Consider the following 14,309-nt stretch of genomic DNA (forward strand, 5'->3'; position numbering starts at 1 on the left):
TATGCTTATCTAATTCCCTCTTGAAGCCGTCCATGCTTGTAGCCGCCGCCACCTCCTGTGGCAGTGAATTCCATGTGTTCATCACTCTTTGGGTGAAGAAGTACTTCCTTTTATCCGTTCTAACCCGACCGCTCAGCAATTTCATGGAGTGCCCACGAGTTCTTGTATTGTGAGAAAGGGAGAAAAGTACCTCTTTCTCTACCTGCTCTATCCCATGCATAATCTTATAAACCTCAATCATGTCACCCCTCAGTCGTCGTTTCTCCAAGCTAAAGAGCTCTAATCAACATTCGCCTTGTTAATTTTCAGTAGCAAAGCAACAATATATTTATGTGGTTTTGTTTCCAGCATTTTGTTAAACTTACTGAAAAATGTTTGTCAGTGACTGTAACTTAAGCTTTCCTTGTTTTCTGTTGAAACATATGTTCACCACAGCTGGATTTTAAATACAAACAGATTCAAAGCTTATATTTGGAAACTCCGTGGGCCCAATCCAGACAGTCTGTGCTCTAGAGTACAAGTAAATTGTACGGAGTGGAGAGGGAGGCTGGATCCCTATTGGATTGGGTCAAGGTGCTACTAGTTCAGCATTCTGAGTACCACAGAAGTAAGACCGATGTTCCTGCGAAGCCCAGACTAGAGCACGGATACCTTTCCAATGATGTTTGCTCCCTAGCACATGAACTGTGAGATTTAGTTATTGTGGTTAATAGTCATTCTAGACTTATCCTCCATTAATTATGCATTGTGTGACGTAGTTCTTTCTTCAGTTTTTTCAAACTTAGAAGCCACGTTCGTTTCAAATTAACATTCAACATGTGACCCAATCTTCTTTTTTACCATGTATATTGAGCTTTCTCCTATTTGTCTCTGTAGTTCTCCATTATCTCCCCTCCCCTCCCCTCTTTCTCATTTTAAAAAAGTCCCGAAGATAAGTGTAGTGGCTCTGTACACCATAGGTCAGTGCAGACCCATTTGTGGGTCCTGCCACACCAATGACCTACATCTCCTCCACAAGAATAGGTCAAACATTCTTTGATAGAATAGCCTCAGTGCTCCACATAGTCTCTGACACAACACTCAAAAGTTAATTCGGAATGAAGAAACCTCAGGAAGAGCTGCTAATACTTCATTCTCTGTGTGTGTGATCTTTAGGAGGTTAGTAGTAATATCCTCTCTAATACTATTTAAAATATACATGGAAGAGGTCCCTGTTGTATGTGTGTGTGCTTTTTTTTAAATACTGCTTTGTGAGCAATATCAAAATCAGCTCTGAATTATCCCTTCAGGAAATGGTTCCATGTATAGCTCTATGGTAAGAATCTAGTACAATTTTTTCCTATCATGACCTTAATACAACTGTTCTTTAATCTGACATAAAAACACATTTTCCTATCTGCTTTGACTTCAGTCTTTCAAAAAAGATCGTCCCAATCTAGGTTTAGGAAAGATCTCAGTAAAACGGGGGGAATGGACAGAAAGTGGACAATTCAGGGACGATTTCGAATGGATGCTCCAGAAGAACCTGCTCAGTTTGGACACCAAACCTGGAAAAACCTCCATGGGGAACGATCTGCTAACCATGTGACCTTTCTCCTTTGACTGCAGACATTCTTGAATAATAGATTTGCTGAATAGTCCACTGAAGTGCACAGTTGGAAGATATCTAGTAGGTGATCTAGCCCAGTCTTTCTCAGTTCCGCAGGGCCTGCAAGACGGAGCTCTTCCGCCAGGGTTTTGAGTACCACCACTACTCCATCATTGCTATATGCACCATCGCACCATCACCACCACTATCTGGTTCTTTTGGGCTGCGAGGTGACTCTGGCAGGAGAAGGGATGGCAGACTATGGGAATGCTACCGTTGGGATTAAGATCTACCCCATCTTGTGATAAATGGAGCACTGATATTTTGTTATTGTATTTTATTGCTTTATTGCTATGTTGTTTTTATTTGTTTTAATCTTGGCACTTTGTGCCTCTTGTTAGCCGCCCTGAGCCTTCGGGGTAGGGCAGGATATAAATCCAAAGATGAATAAATAAATAAATCTTCTTCCCTATAACTGATAGCAATAACAAGGAGTGCAACGTTTGTAAATTAATTAGTTATAATAAGCAATGGAAGTTGCTTCTAATTAAGTGGTTGCGAATTGGATGGATGCCTGCCTTGAACCACGAGGAAAGGTGGTGTATAAATGTTTTGATAAATAAATGAAAGAACGGATAATCTAATGCTTAGTTTCAGAAAAGTTAATTTCCAAGGGTGCCTTCTTGTATTGCAGCGTCTAATCTTAGTTGGCCCTTCAAGTGAACAGCTCCTCTGGAAATGCTTCCAGTGATTGAAACTTAAGGCAGTCTAACCATCTGTCTGTTTCAGGCTTAATGAATCCGCTATGGAAAACCATCACCTGGAGAATGACGCCTTTTCTGACAAATCTGAAAGAGACAACATAGAAGAATCTGAGAATGAAACGCATGAGAACAGCCGTAAGACCAATGAAAGTGAGAGTGATCAGTCTGAAATCCATGGGGAGTTGTCCCAGGAAAAGAAAGGGACAACCTATTTAGAACAGAACTATGAAGAGTTTGGAGAGGTAACAACCTTTTAAACATCTGTCCTTCTAAAGTTATTAATCACTCTAGACTTTTATCCTCCTAGAATGGAAAACTCTATACCATTTCCTTTCTTTCAATTATGCAATAACTTTCATATTATGTCCTGCAGAAATGCTACTGGCTCATTGGCATGATCCCAGTATCACTGGGACCCTGGAGCCATAACTAGGAACTGCACTAAAGAGTTGTCAGGAGGAGAATTATCACTGCATGAATGTGTTTTCTGAGCCAGTTTAATATTCCCGAGTCCAGTGAAATAAAAAGTATTGCAGTCTTTCTGTCTTATTATGCCAGAGGTCATTTCGGGGGGGGAACGCGGGGGAACGCAGTTCCCCCGGGTGAGGTGCAGGGGGGCAGGGCACATGACGAAGTCCCGCCCCTGCTTCCGGCCACCCCGCTTCCAGCCCTCATTCAGCCAGGAGGAGGCAGGAGAAGAGGGGGGGTAAGTTGCTTCCTCCCCACTGGCTCGTTGGCATGATCCCAGTATCACTGGGACCCCGGAGCCATAACTAGGAACTGCACTAAAGAGTTGTCAGGAGGAGAATTATTACTGCATGAATGTATTTTCTGAGCCAGTTTAATATTCCCCAGTCCAGTGAAATATAAAGTATTGCAGTCTTTCAGTCTTATTATGCACAAAAACAAGCTATCTGTGAGGTGTGATAGGCCAGTAGACTACATTAAATGGCTATTGAGGAGCACAGCATTAATTCTCCCCCAATTCAATAATCTCACTACAAGTTTTCCCCCTCCAGTTAGAGGATCTTTGGCTGCGGTCACACGGAGCAGTAGCCATGCTACTGCGACGGAAGATAGGTGGATTTTCCGGGCGTGATCTCACCGCCACATCTGGGAAGCGTAGAGCTCCTGTGGCGAATCCGAGGCTTCCCTCCGAAGATGCGCAGTTAAAAACTAGTACGTCGGAGGTACTAGTTTCCGGAAACCGCGGGGCAAGGGCGGGCATCTGATCGCATTTTCGGTGGCATCCAGCGCCCGCCCATGCCCCATTGCGAAAAGGTTTTTTCCCCCCGAAGTCTCCAGGGATGCGCACAAGCACCCAACGGGGCATGCGCATACTTCAGGTTAAAAAAAACAAACACAACCCCGTTTGCCGTGCCGCGCCACTTCTTTGGTGCGTCGTGTGATCGGCACCTCCCCCCGGGACCGCGAGGGGACGCCTGATCGCGCAGTCGCGCGTTATTTCGCTGCGGGGCAAACAGCCACGCTTCCCCCCCACGATATCCGGCCTGTGTGACCGGGGCCTTTGTTTGCCTAATCTGATTGTGATTTGCCTTGTTATGGAGAATCTACAGGAGCTCATGGAACTGGAATTGGAATCACTTAGTGGGGAGAGCTATGAAATAATTAAAAAGGAAAACTAGTTACAATTTCGTTATGAATGCTGCTTTTGATGCTTTCTGGAAATAACTTTTTCCTACCTATACAGGACTTTTACTGATAAGATACTGCTAGGCAACACCTACAAAAATTTGGATCAGCTAGTTATTATAAAAGTACAGTAACCACATTACAAAGCTGATAGCAAAGGGATAGGATATTTGGCTTCTACAGAAATAATGCAGGAGAAAATGAGACATTCCAACAAGTGGCAAAGTTCCACTAACAAATCCCCTTAGTAAAGGTATGGGTATTCCTGGAGTAACACAGTTTATGCTGTCTCAGTTTCTAGTGCTGTTGTATTTTACCACTGTTCTCATTTTAGATACCAATCTAAGCGTGTTTATGAGAGGGTTTTCTAATTTAGCAAGGGAGAAAGGGCATAGGAAATTAAACACTAATTTCACATTCAGTCCTATTAACCCCCCCTTTAATGAAAATATTGATGAGAATTCATTGAAACAACACTTCATTCACCTTTTGGAAGATGTACCCACCCATTACTTTTTAAAAATTCTTCCCCAGACTTGCGTACACCGTATTTTGCACGTCTTGTGTGACTCTTGAATCCACTGACAAAGACAGTGTTGTGAATTGGGGAAGCGTTACCCTTCTCATTTATTAAAAATTTGTTTGTATTTGGATTTTCCCACTGCCCCTAATAAACACTATAAACATACCATGCTTAATGTGTTCCCACCATGTATGAAATAGGGTTAGATTATTCCAATATATTAGGAAAGGAGCAGCTATTTATAAATATAACTAAATTAAATTCTTATCTGGCCAGATTTCTTCAAATGGCAACAGTTAGAAGTATGGTATTGTGCTTGAGGGATTTGACTTACAATGGTTGGAAGGACTGAATTTCCATTCCAGCATAGAATGTCCTCTGCAGGGCCAAGATCAATGCTTCTGATAAGAGTGCTGACAGATCAATAATCAGCATAGCTTGTAGCAACACTATTGCAGTAGCTTTCCATTATTGGAGGATCATCAAGCTTTGGGATGTTGTGCACAAGATGGATTGTAACTAATAAAAACCAGTGGAAAACAACAAGTTTTATAGTTCCTCAGTTGGCAAGTTTTTGGTTTGATCAAACTGTGCTTTATTGTGCTATACAATTGACAAGGGAGCTGAACTTCCTTGAGAAAATTGCCCAGGGTACATTGCTGGTTGGGGAATCCCTGGAGAACTGGAGGTGGAGGCCGGGGAGGATGTGGTTTGGGTTGGGAGGTCCCTCATCAGGGTATAATGCCATAGAGTCCACCCTCCAAGGCAACAGTTTCCTCCAGGGGAACTGATCTCTTATGCAGGGCTCTTTTTGTAGCATATTAGGTGACACCTAATGTAGCCAATCCTCCAAGAGCTTACCTGTAAGAAGAGCTCTGTAAGCTCTTGGAGGATTGGCTACATTAGGGGTGTGTCGCCTAATATACAGAGGAGTCCCTGCTACAAAAAGAGCCCTGCATGGATGGATGGATGGATGGATGGATGGATGGATGGATGGATGGATGGATGGATAGATAGATGGATAGATAGATAGATAGATAGATAGATAGATAGATAGAGGGATAGATAGAGGGATAGATAGAGGGATAGATAGAGGGATAGCTCTTTTTGTAGCAGGAACTCCTTTGCATATTAGGCGACACACCCCTAATGTAGCCAATCCTCCAAGAGCTTACAGTAGCCCCTGTAAGAAGAGCTCTGTAAGCTCTTGAAGGATTGGCTACATTAGGGGTGTGTAGCCTAATATGCAAAGGAGTCCCTGCTACAAAAAGAAGCCCTGGTTGTATGGAGAGTAGTTGTAATTCTATGAGATTTCCAGGTACCATCTTAAGTGCTGTGTGGACCAGAGGCCGAGCACAAGAGATCACTCCTTTGGAGCCAGCTGGCCCTTTTTTCTGCATAAAAGGATAGCACTTCTGGGGCACGCTCTTGCATTGTGGGTCTGCCCCATCCACATGCCCTAGCTCTCTCCTTGTCTTGCAGGAAGAGGAAGAGGAGGGGGAAAGGGAAGAGCACGACTGTCCTTGGCAGAGAGCTAGCTAGTAAAAAGAAAAGCAACAGCTGGAGATGTTATCAGCTTTCCATAGCTCTTCTTGCCTTTAAGTTCTAGCCCTTAGTATGGTGGGTATGGGGCTCTTACCCCCATACGACATACCTCTACCGATTGTTATCTTTAGGGAACAACGTGGAGCAGTCTAAGAGTAAATAATGATTCATAAGTTGATCTGTAGAAGTTACGTTAATATACAGTTAACATTTCAGGTTGTGCCTTCCCGCTTGAGTTGCTCAGTTAGAGTACAACTAGACGTGGAAAACCAAAACCGCCCATTTATAGCCAGTTTGGTGTAGTGGTTGGGTGCGCGGACTCTAATCTGGGAGAACTGGGTTTGAGTCCTCACTCCTCCACTTGCACCTGGCTGGATGCCCTTGGGCAAGCCGTAGTTCTGATAATGAGCTGTTCTTGAAAAAGAGCCGTTTCTGTCAAGAGCTCTCTCAGCCCCGCCTACCTCACAGGCAGTGTTCCCTCTAAGCTGAGTTGGTGTGAGCCAGCTCGCAGTGTTTTAGCCTCCAGCTCGCACATTTTTGCCTTCGCTCAGGAAGGAGGGCTCCAGAGCAAACTGATTGATGCAGCAGCCAAACCGCTCGCTCACAACTTCAATGCCAGTAGCTCACGAAGTAGAATTTTTGCTCACAAGACTCCACAGCTTAGAGGGAGAATTGCTCACAGGGTGTCTGTTGTGGGGAGGGGAAGGGAAAGGAGTTTGTAAGCCGCTCTGAGACACCTTTGGGTAGTGAAGGGCGGGGTATAAATCCAATCTCTTCTTCTCTTCTTCTTCTATACGAATATACTTATATTCATATCTTCTTCTCTTCTTCTTCTTCTATATGAATATACTTATAGATTACCACTGGGAACAGTCCATGCATTACACAAAGTGTCAGATCTGTGGGTAGCGTCCGATGTTCCAACAGAATGTTCCAACAGAACACGTGAAGGCATGATAAAAATCATTTGGATGTTGTAACTTAGGAAGGCATCTTTTAAGAACGCCATTTCCTCCCGTGCAAGCGTGCAACTCGTGCTCTCAGCCGAGCACAGCCATCTCATTGCATTCCCGCTTAACTAAGCTTCGGTATAATTATCGTTGTCATTTGACCTCTCCTCTTTCACTTTAGACAGGTGAAACCTCTCAAACGGAAACGGTGTCAGACGAAAACAAGAGTCTGATGTGGATCCTTCTGAAGCAGCTGCGGCCTGGCATGGACCTGTCTCGTGTGGTTCTGCCTACTTTCATCTTAGAGCCACGCTCCTTCCTCAACAAGCTTTCAGATTATTACTACCATGCTGACCTACTTTCCCAGTAAGCAGCACTTGCGGATGGCTTTCTGATGATGCAGTGTGCAGATGTGCCGGAGTGTTAGGCTGATGACAACGCGGGGGCATTTGTCTGCTTGAAAGAACTCCTAATACCCTGGTTTCTCAAAGTCAATCTGTGGCTGTGGCACATTATAATCAGGAATCCTCTAGTGACCTCTAGATATATAAACTGTTCGTGAGAGATGTGAGGAAAGTAAGGAAAGCGATCTCTGTTGTGCTTTGTACTAGACCTGATCAGTGTTCCCTCTAAGCTGAGTTAGTGTGAGCTAGCTCACAGTTTTTTTAGCCTCCAGCTCACACATTTTTGTCTTCGCTCAGAAAGGAGGGCTCCAGAGCAAACTGATTTATGCAGTGGCCAAATTGCTCGCTCACAACTTTAATGCCAGCAGCTCATAAAGTAGAATTTTTGGTCACAAGACTCCACAGCTTAGAACATTGGACCTGATCCTGCTAACTGGTAATCAGGAACCGTTGCCCTAACCAATGCTCCCTCTAAGCTGTGGAGTCTTGTGACCAAAAATTCTACTTTATGAGCTGCTGGCATTAAAGTTGTGAGCGAGCAATTTGGCCACTGCATAAATCAGTTTGCTCCGGAGCCATCCTTCCTGAGCTAAGACAGGAATGTGTGAGCCGGAGGCTAAAAAACTGTGAGCTAGCTCACACTCACTCAGCTTAGAGGGAACACTGGCCCTAATGACTGACATTTAGGTGTAAAGATTTATGGAACCAAGACAACAAGCATACAGGAAGATATTTTGAACATTGCTACCCTCACATAACGCCAGTTCAATGGGGATGCTTTGGGGATACAAATAGGAACATGTTTTTTTTTGGTTTTTTTTAAAAAAGATTGGCAGCCTGAGAAATTTTCTCCTACAGAATAAGGCACGAGCTAAAATGAGAATTGTGTTATGGGAAATATGTAAGCGTTGGATCGCAGCTAGATGCTTTTTATTTTATTTTTAAATTCCAGACTGCTTTTGATATTAATTTTAAGAATCAGATGTGAAAAACACCTCAGTGCCAGTGTTCCTTCTAAGCTGAGTTAGTGTGAGCTAGCTCACGGTTTTTTAGCCTCCAGCTCACACATTTTTGTCTTAGCTCAGGAAGGAGGGCTCCAGAGTAAAGATTGGCAGCCTGAGAAATTTTCTCCTACAGAATAAGGCACGAGCTAAAATGAGAATTGTGTTTATGGGAAATATGTAAGCGTTGGATCGCAGCTAGATGCTTTTTATTTTATTTTTAAATTCCAGACTGCTTTTGATATTAATTTTAAGAATCAGATGTGAAAAACACCTCAGTGCCAGTGTTCCTTCTAAGCTGAGTTAGTGTGAGCTAGCTCACGGTTTTTTAGCCTCCAGCTCACACATTTTTGTCTTAGCTCAGGAAGGATGGCTCCAGAGTAAATGAATTTATGCAGTAGCCAAATTGTTCACTCACAGCTTTAGTGCCAGTAGCTCACAAAGTGGAATTTTTGCTCACAAGGCTCCACAGCTTAGAGGGAACATTGGTGTGCAAGAAGCTGAAATGGCTCAGGGGAAATTGCAGATTCCTGCAGTGCTAAGTGGATGCCTGAAAAATGGAAGATATACAGAAGTAGCTTTTAGTGCATTTCACCCATATGTTGCTGCAACGTTTATAAGATGTGCACAATCTCCCTTTGAATGTTTATTCTGCTGTAGAATTTCCTAAAGCTCTGTGTTCTTTATTAAATAGCCGTTATAACCCTACGGTTATCTAAAATTATAATGTGCCATATGCACAGAGAGACTAAGGTATTAGGTACACTATGCTAGAGGTGCCCATAATAAAATGAAGAGATGTAACAGAATGTACCATGATGGTTTATGTAAACAACCCTTACATATTATACTGGATGCATCTTAGCTTGACCCTCCATTGGCAAGTAGATGCTGAAGGCTAGTCAGATCTAAGACATTCAGGAAATTCCTTTCAACTTCTGTCGTATGAGTACACACTATTAAGTTAGATCTAGCGATCTGTTGGGTTAAGCTGATCTTTGCCATGTCCACCACACCCCAACAATCCTTTTCAGTCCCCAGAAAGTTGATTCCCAGGATCATGGGTCCACATGGAGCAGAGAAGGGCATGAACTGGCTCCTGCTTCAGCAAGCTTCCCCATTCCCCCTTCTTCATTACAACCCCTAAACCCACAAACCTAGGAACTAACTTTCCTGGGGTTGGAAGGGACTGCTGAGGAAGGGGAACATGGCAAATATCTGCATCCCCTGGAGCAGGGGTGTCGAACTCATTTGATTTGTTATGAGGGCCAGATCTGACATAAATGAGACCTTGTTGGGCCGGGCCATGTGTGTCATAAAATGTAATGCCAGGTAGCGGAGATATAAACTTTATAAAGGACACAAACACAAAGGCCTTTTTTAAATTAAAATAAAAACATGCTTAAAACATTAGCAGAAGACAGCCAGTTACGCTGCGGGCCTGATAGAAGCCCTCCGGGGGCCTGATCCGGCTCCCAGGCCGCATGTTTGACACCCCTGCCCTAGAGTCTTCTGCTGAGCCCAATTCATAGCTACCAGTTTATTCCCTGTCTCACTTAGTAATGGGGAAATTTGATAGGGTTCCACATTAATCTGTCTGGTTCTGGTGTGATTCCATGGTGGAGTCTTGTGCTAATAATCAAAACCACTTAGAGTAATTGGAATGGATATTTCCCAACAGAGCTGCTCTTGAAGAAGATCCATACTGTCGAATCAAACAAGTCTTGAGGTGGTACCTGTCAGGCTTTTACAAGAAGCCAAAGGTAAGACAAGGGCTTAAATCATATTCACATTGGTATAATATTCCCTTGGAGACTGTTGGCTATATCGTGGAGGTTTAACCTTTCGCTTGCTTAAAAGCTGGCATTGCAAGCCTACAAATCTTCCAGAAGCAGTAAAAGGGCACTTCATTAGTGTAAGTGTTTTGTGGTCAGGAAGAAACAGAATTGTTACTGACTAATGTGTTCTAAATATAATTTACTGCTCATAAACCTTCCAGAAATACAGCCAGGTTAAAAACACAAACAATTCAGCAATCCGCTCCATCTTTAAAAGAAAGTTATTTTCTGAGGCTTTAGTTAACAGGTCCAGTCTGAAAATGGGCTGGGATAGAAGGGAAAACATGGGTAAAACATCAGGTAATTGAACTTCCTGTTCCCCCTAAAATACAATCATGCCTGGAGCCCCTCTTTCTACATTGCTCAAATCCAACCTAGAAAGGTTCAATTATTTATTATTCTTGTAGTTAATTACCTGTTGTTGCTTAAACTGGGAACATATTTTTCCATTCCAGAAATTACCGTTCCTCTTTTGCCATGTTAAGGCAGTTCATTCCTTCACAGAGCGTTACATTTTGGGAAATGTCCCAGGTCTCTTCTCACCAGTTGAACATTATAACCCGTTAACTCAGCTAGTAGTTCAGTGCTTTTTAAAAAAATCATAGACTGGCTTAAGAATTCGATGACCGTTATAAATTTCAGAACCTTTAAACACATTTTGCTCTGTTTTTAGCCTTCCTTTAACTTTTCTGCTGTTTTCTGAGAGGGCATTAGGCATTAAGATTTCCTATGCACCAATGAGGATTAGTACTTTAAATATTATTCAGATGTTATCATATTGGAGTTCCTAAAGTAAAGGTCGTTTTGAGACTCCTATGCTAGAACTAGAACAAAACAGTGATATAGCAATATAGCAATGTTATAATGTTGGGACAAAATGGGCAGTGAGGTTTCATGTAGCCTTTTCCATGCAGTTACCCATCCATGAAGTTCCTTTCCTTCCCCTTCCCCTTCCCCTTCCCTCTCTCTCTCTCTTTTTGGTGGGTAGGTTTTGTCGTCTCACGCTTGTATTGTTTCTTCATCCCCCCCCCCCCCAATCTTCCTCTATAGCTCCTGGTGTGTTTTCAATGACAATTCAGTCTTTTGAACATCTAAAAATAATGGAATTGCGTAATTGATTTAATGGAATTGTGTAATTGATTTGATAATCAAGGAAACTCAACATGTGCAGTGTTTTCATTTAGCGCACTTCATAATGATTGAATAACACTTATGAATTGGTGTATCCAGTTCGATGATCGCGAATGGAATACTATTTTCATTAGGATTGCGTGGGAATCTTCACCAGCCATTTCCTTAGTTGGTAACTAAGGAGGAACAGGGGAGCTTTGAAATGGCGGCAACCATTCTATTCCCCATGATACATCCAACCTTTTTCCCCACAGCGTTATGCAAACTGTAGTGGAGTTGCAGCCGACTTTGCACAGGCATATGTGCGCGCGCACACACATGTTGCCAATGACCACAGTTTGCAGTGCCAGTGTCAGTGGGTTCTACTGTGGATTCTGTGAACTCAGCATGTTCCCTCATATTGTGAAAACAAGAAACAATTTTTCAAAACATTTTTCACAGTTATTGATAACACAGCAGAGAATCCCCTAGTGCTCAGCAATATGGAAAATAGGGATTTGCATCTGCTTGTCAGTTTCAAAAAAAAAAGTTTGGTCAGTTTCAACATCAGGTTTTCCCCCTTTGCCTGCATTCCTTTCTGTTCCCTTTCATTCAACGAAATGATGCTAAAATGCATGTGTAAAACCTGAACCACGCGGGTTTAAATAGAAGGTGCTTGCTGGATGCTACTGCACAGCTGCAATACGGCATTTGCCTAATTTTAAAAAAACAAACCTCTGGACACCACCCCCCACATGTCACAAGTAACGTTCCACCCCGATTTAGAAATGTGCATTTTTTTTAATGGTAGTCGCAAAATAAACACACTTGAGGGGAAAGAATGATGCGTAAGGCAGGCGCAGAATCCAAAATCAAGATTAAAGGCTTACTGCTCTGAAAATCTACAGTAAGATGTGCGCGCATAATGGGTCCTGGGGATTCAACTCACTGGGAAACAGCTGCAACTCTGAGCTGTGGGAAAGGTCCATGTTTGTTCTAAGCTTCACCAGATCTTGGTACTTGCAGACCAAGGTTGGAATTTCTATGAACATCTCTGAAGTTAACACAAACTACTCCTTTCTTGATGTTCCAGTGGGGGCGTGGGATAGCAGCAGGATGCACCTCTGCTTTCTGGCCCTGCCAGGACTGATTTAGAGAGAAGCTTGAGCTGCGGTGGCTCAAGTGGTTAAGACACTGAACTGCAGGCTGTGGAAGGTCAGTAGTTCAGCAGTTCGAGACCCGAGTGTGCCGCATGACAGAGTGAGCTCCCGTCTCTAGTTCCAGCTCCAGCTCCTGCCAACCTAGCAGTTCGAAAGCAAGAAATTGCAAGTAGATAAATAGGTACCACTTCAGTGGGAAGGTAACAGCGTTCCGCGCGCCTTGGTGTTTAGTCATGCCGGCCACATGACCACGGAAACGTCTTCGGACAGCGCTGGCTCTTCGGCTTTGAAACGGAGATGAGCACCGCAACCCTAGAGTCGGATTCGACTGGCTTTCGAGCAAGGGGAACCTTTACCTTTACCTTTTTGTTCTTTCCATGGCTGCTATTCATTCTTCTCGGAGCAACCCAGGTCACACTTTGAGAATCCCTGGTGTTAAAAGAACCTGTACGGTATACAAAATGACATCTAGATAGCATGTTCTGCATAGGCCACAGTCCCGCTGTCATCGCATAAAGGAACCGGGAAACCTGGATGCTGATTTGCACACACACACACACACCCAGGCACCAAGAATACATCAAGGCAGTTCAAGGGGGCTGAGAGAAACATCCTAATGTGGATCCATATTTCCATCTTTGTCTGTAATACTTGCAGAAACCTAATTCCTCATCCTGATTTCTTTTTCTGGATTGAGATGATAATCTATGCGGACCCCGTGTGCATGTCATAATGCAGGTCTGGATAATTTTTTTCTCTCTTACAGGGAATAAAAAAGCCATACAATCCCATTTTGGGAGAGACCTTTCGTTGCTGTTGGTTTCACCCGCAGACAAATAGTCATACATTTTACATAGCAGAGCAGGTAAATCAAGTTTGCTATATACATCGGGGGTGGGGGTGGGGTGGGGGGGAGAAAGATTTGAGTTGATGTGAGTATGATCTCCCTTTCCTTCCTTGCAGGTTTCTCATCACCCTCCTGTATCAGCCTTTCACGTCAGTAACCGGAAGGATGGATTCTGTATTACTGGCAGCATTTTAGCCAAATCCAAGTTTTATGGTAAGGACCATTCAAAGAGATGGTGGGGGAAGAGTCCACTCATCTGCCGCATTCCTAACCCTGCCTTTGCCTTCTGTAAGCTGAAAGAAGAATAAAATAGGCTTCATCCCGAAACATAACCTTTTTAAGATTAGTGGAGTGCATTACTAATGTACTTCCTCTTTCCCAGTGCCTGGAGACGTTTTGCAGTTCTTCTTCAATAATTATATGTTTAGGACGACAAAGGATGGTTGTGTATGTGTATAAACACACACAACACATATATCTCTTTATGCACGAAATGGTCTCCTTTTTTAGAATATGTTTTCAATAATGACACTTCTAAATTTGCTGTTCTTTCTCAGTATGTTGCAGTGTTTCATTACATGTAATTTTGTGTTGGTCATATTTATACTAAATCCCATTGTTGTTTATTGTACTATAGACTAATAAAATATTTAAAAAAACAAAAAAACACATATATGTCACTTTTAAAATGAAAATTCAGAAAGGGCAGGTAGCTTGCTTGAAGCAAGAAAGGAGAAAAAGGCAAGACTGGCGGATCCAGCATTCATCCTGTTGATACGTATGTGTTTCAGAGCTAGAATAACACCCTGGGGTAAAGAACCTGGTGTGACTCTTGTTGAAATGTTATGTCTGCTTCAGTCTAAACTGTGATATGAACACTATTAAGAAGATTTATATAACTTTTTAGACTTTATAAAATTGCAAAA

At 42.9% G+C, this 14,309-nt stretch overlaps 1 protein-coding gene across 1 annotated transcript in view; it reads left to right on the forward strand.

The window, feature by feature from the left end:
- The window catches only part of OSBPL5 (oxysterol binding protein like 5), a gene marked incomplete at its 5' end in the record, with an annotated part of 92,410 nt that overhangs the window by 48,646 nt on the left and 29,455 nt on the right, over window positions 1–14,309 (forward strand). Inside the window, 5 exon segments of the mRNA XM_015417479.1 lie at window positions 2,378–2,594; window positions 7,205–7,389; window positions 10,110–10,191; window positions 13,303–13,401; window positions 13,500–13,596. Coding sequence (XP_015272965.1) covers window positions 2,378–2,594; window positions 7,205–7,389; window positions 10,110–10,191; window positions 13,303–13,401; window positions 13,500–13,596 — 680 coding nt within the window.

This window comes from Gekko japonicus, unplaced genomic scaffold, assembly GCF_001447785.1.
Source record: "Gekko japonicus isolate JY-2015 unplaced genomic scaffold, Gekko_japonicus_V1.1 scaffold3618, whole genome shotgun sequence".
Lineage (NCBI taxonomy): Eukaryota > Metazoa > Chordata > Lepidosauria > Squamata > Gekkonidae > Gekko > Gekko japonicus.